The 4,109-nt window shown below is 49.9% G+C and overlaps 1 protein-coding gene across 1 annotated transcript; it reads right to left on the reverse strand.

Annotated features, from left to right (window-relative positions):
* Positions 1-1,226: 1,226 nt before the first annotated feature.
* Positions 1,227-3,699, reverse strand: LOC116252775 (RING-H2 finger protein ATL65). Its single transcript, XM_031627300.2, has one exon. The coding sequence runs from the start codon at positions 3,688-3,690 to the stop codon at positions 2,380-2,382; it is 1,311 nt and encodes a 436-aa protein (XP_031483160.1). The 5' UTR covers positions 3,691-3,699; the 3' UTR covers positions 1,227-2,379.
* Positions 3,700-4,109: the final 410 nt, after the last annotated feature.

The raw sequence follows: 4,109 nt of genomic DNA on the forward strand, positions 1-4,109 counted from the left end.
CATTCAATACCCATAATTTTTTTGGTGCACTATAACAATCAAATATGTCAAAACATTAACATATATATTAAACTAATTTTGTAAGAATGGTATGGGCAACTACCGACACCAGCCACCATATGGCTACACCATTACATTCATCTATGACCTCTGACCTAACAAGATTGAACAGTTCAGGTTGCTCGAAGTTGTCGATGTTTGGCACTTTCACACACACACATATATATATATATATATATTCTAATCAGCCTAACACTAGATGTTGTTGAATGACTAAATAAAGATGCTCTAAATGAACCCAGGATTCAATCACGTATGTTGGATCAGCGATGCAAACACATAGATAGGGCTGTACAAAGGAGTCGAGTCAACTCAATCTCAAGCTCAACCGGAAACTAGAGCTTAGAATCGAATCAAGTTCCAGTTATATGAACTCGATTCAATTAAACTAGAGTAAGCTTGTTTAATCTACTACGTTATCTCTTTGTTTTTTGTTTTTGAGGAAAAAGGTCAAGTCAAACGAAGAGTTGGTAAACAAGATTAAATGAATCGAGGTCGAGCCAGAGCTTGGCCTATCGAGTGGAGCTCAAGCTGAGCAATATACAAGTTGAGTCAAGCTCTGCTGCTCGTGTACAGTCCTAGACATAGAACAGCCACCAACTGAATTTGCCACACAATCACGCAAGGGATGTGAGCAACATTTTAACTTCGTCAATATAAAAATTAATAAAATAATCATGAAACATCTATATAAAATAAGAGAATTTGGATAGGCTAGTGTGGGCAATTGCCCACATGAAGCCAAACGTGCCTCCGCCATTGGATGCATTCCTCTATCCAAATATATTCTTATACAACCACCTGTCCCTTGTTAGTCAAAACATGTGGCAGCCTTGAGAGGGATGATGAAATGCATTTAGGTTGATCAGCAGGTAGTCTTCATCACAAACAAATGCAGGGGACCCAAATTGCTTTGAAGTTATCCACCCACCCACCAAGAATAATTCAATTCTAAATCAGCCTGTCAATTCCTGACTCAACCTCACCAAATAATCTTGCAATTCTTTTTGCATCCTCTCCGAAAATATTACACAAGCAAAAAAAAAAAAATTGTATAGGAAATTGAAATTGGATCAAATACCAAGTAGCTTAATTGGGTCCGATGTCGGATTGGAATGCAAAGAAAAAAAAATACAAAACTGAAATTGAAATATACATCTATCATGTACCAAATTATAATTTGATGGTAATCAAATTTTGATTTTTCTTATCGAACTTGACTAGGTACTTGAATTCCAAAGTCTACCACTGACACGAATATTAGAAATTGAAAAAAGAGAAAATCCTTCATATTCGTGTCTCTAATTAAGCCATGTTGATCCACAACATACAACAGAAAAGCCAAATAAATATGAACGGAACAATTGGCGTCAGCGGTCTCAGTTCGATTCCCATGGTCGTCAATCGTCACTCTTCCCCAGCCAACTTAGAATTTGAGATCTCGAGATGAAAATTTTAACGAAAACAGGTTTGAATTAAAAGCAATACAATTCAAACTTGAGCGTTAAAAATGGAACTTGTTTTTGCAAAATTTTCAACATTAAAAAATGGAAATTCAGGAAACAAAAATGTATTTCCAAGAAAGCCACCAATTTAAAATTATAAATTTTGAGAGGAAAAGGAAAACGGCGTCTACAAGATTGAGGCCTCGAGGTAAGAAGGCAATCCGCCGGACCACCGGCCTGCAGAAGGCACATGAATGCGCGGAGAGAGCGAAGCAGTCAGACCAGAAGCAGCAGCAGCAGCAGCGGATTCAGCCTTTTCAAGGCCGCACAATTTGGCAAGGACCACACAAGAACTGATGGCCGACCTGTCCGGCTGTCCCACACGCCCTCGAAGTCGATCTCCAGACTCATCACCATCATCAATCTGCTGCGACAATGACTGATTTGCCCTTGAGAGGGACACCGGAACGGGGTGCACGTCTTGTGCAGGAACGTTTCTGTGCAGAACGGAATCTCAGGGGGACGCTTCGTTCGGTTTTTATATATGTATTCTTCTGAGTCGCGCAATTGGGTGATGGGCGCGGGACTCGCAGCATTTATGCTCCGCCACCGCCGTCTCTCTCTACCGTCTCCAGACGGCCATCAATGCGCGCACCCGCCTCATTAATTCCCGATTGGTAAAAGCGAGTTCGGACCAGACGCGCATTAAATTCGCCACGCCACGCCCATTATGACTCTGTCCCCTCCCGGAAACCGCCGTCTCCGTCGGCGGAGCACCGTTTTCCGCCGCCGCATTCCCCGGTGTCGCTCCACCGCTGGGCCGACTAAGTTGAAGATAAAAGGTGCATATGACGGGCTACAGCTTTTGGGAGTTCTAGCGCCGGTTGAACCTCTCGGGGGACAAGAGAGCTTCGGGATCCCCGGACCTCAATCGGCTGGAGGAGAAAGCGACCACGGACCTGACGAACATTGGGCTCGTCATCGACTTGCAGCGCCGGGACGAGGAGGACGACGCGCCACCGTGGACGCGCGACTCGGAGAGGGGGAAGAAGCCGGTGAGGGACGAGGTGCTGCGGCGCCGGAAGAAAGGCGACTTGAGGGACCGGAAGGAAAAGACCGACGGCTTTAGGCAGAAGGGAGACGGGCGCTTCGCCCAGAAGCCGCTGCCGACTCCGCCCCTCCGGTACCTCCACGGCGACGCCGTCGTGGCCTCCAGGACGAGACGCTCCGTCGCGAGGTTGCTTTCGAACCCGAAGGAGTACGATCTTTTCAGGAACCCGGAGCTCCGGCCTGTCGCTGGGACTGTTGCTTCGTCTCCGAAGTCGTTTTTGGTCGTGTCAGGCGAGGCCGCGGCGCTGGAGAAGGGCGACGCCCGCGCCTCCGACGCTGCTGGATCGGGCCTTATCTCGGCCTCGATGATGATGTCTCGGAGGAGGCTGTCGTCGAGGCTGGGGCGTATCCGGGCCGCCATGACCGGAATGAAGGGGGAATTCGAGCGGAATATTCCGGCACGGCAGAGGGGGCAGTTGGCGTGGGACCGCAGCCAGATGTCAATGCAATCGACGTGGAAAGCGTGGTGGCATCCTGGAAGAACACGAAGATAGTCGCCGGAGTCGAATTCCAGAAGGCAGACGGCGCAATCGTGGCTGCCGTCGAGGAACCGCTTCCCTTTGGTGAAGACGCGGAGAGGAATCGTCTTGATCGCAGACTCGTCGAGTCCGTAGGAGGAAAGCGCCGCATGGAAGAAGGGCGACGAGTCGGGGGACGGGGAGCCGCCGAAGCCGTCGTCGGAGGGCGCCGATGGCCTCCGCCGGAGAAGCTGGTGGAGGCGCGCGATGGCGGGCAGAAGATACTTGGAGATGAGGCGGGAGTAAGCGACGACGAGGAACGCGGTGGCGACGACCGCCATCATGGCGATGAGCGGAGGACTGAGCTCCGGCGGTGGCCTGCTAACGGGAGCGGCTGTCGGCGTAGCCGCCGGCGGCCACACGAAATCGTATTCCGGCCGATACCCAGCGTTCATCCTTCTCTCTCTAAAATCTCGTTTTGCTTCCGCCACTAATAAAACTCCCCTCTCAGTGCTCTCACTCTCCTCTCTCCCTCTCTGGCCGGCACGTGTGAGAGGTGGAGCATCCCTTCGGCTCAACTGTTGGCACGAACGACATCTGCCGCGGGAATACGTCATACGTGGCCTCCTAGTCAACGCCACAGTCAAAGGCTCGGGATGACCACGTTTTGCCGATCAAAAGGAATCAAGATCCAAAATCAGATCTGGATCCAATCCAATGTTCGGGTACGGGTCGGAGGAGTCTTCGCGAGACCTTCTCCTCGTTGGGCGTTGTGCCTTCATCAGGTGGCGTTTCGGTGTCAGAGTCCAAATTTGATCCAAGCCCGAGGAAGTACGATTCTACTCTCAAGTCCAGATCGGGCTAACTCGGATCCGTTTAGGACGGTGGCGTCATGTTTGAGTTTAGATGCGTCTTCTTTCTCCTTTTTTAGTTTTGACTCGAGATGCGAAGGGGCTGGACCAGATGAAAAGTGACTGATTTGATCGGGTGACGAACTCGACCCGACCCGTTGACGACGGCAAAGTGGGGAGACAGG

The sequence above is a fragment of the Nymphaea colorata genome, chromosome 4, assembly GCF_008831285.2.
Source record: "Nymphaea colorata isolate Beijing-Zhang1983 chromosome 4, ASM883128v2, whole genome shotgun sequence".
In the NCBI taxonomy this organism is placed as follows: Eukaryota; Viridiplantae; Streptophyta; class Magnoliopsida; order Nymphaeales; family Nymphaeaceae; genus Nymphaea; species Nymphaea colorata.

What these genes read in the sequence shown, in the direction of transcription:
- LOC116252775 (XM_031627300.2), bottom strand. Translation starts at nt 3,690, where the DNA reads ATGACGTATTCCCGCGGCAGATGTCGTTCGTGCCAACAGTTGAGCCGA.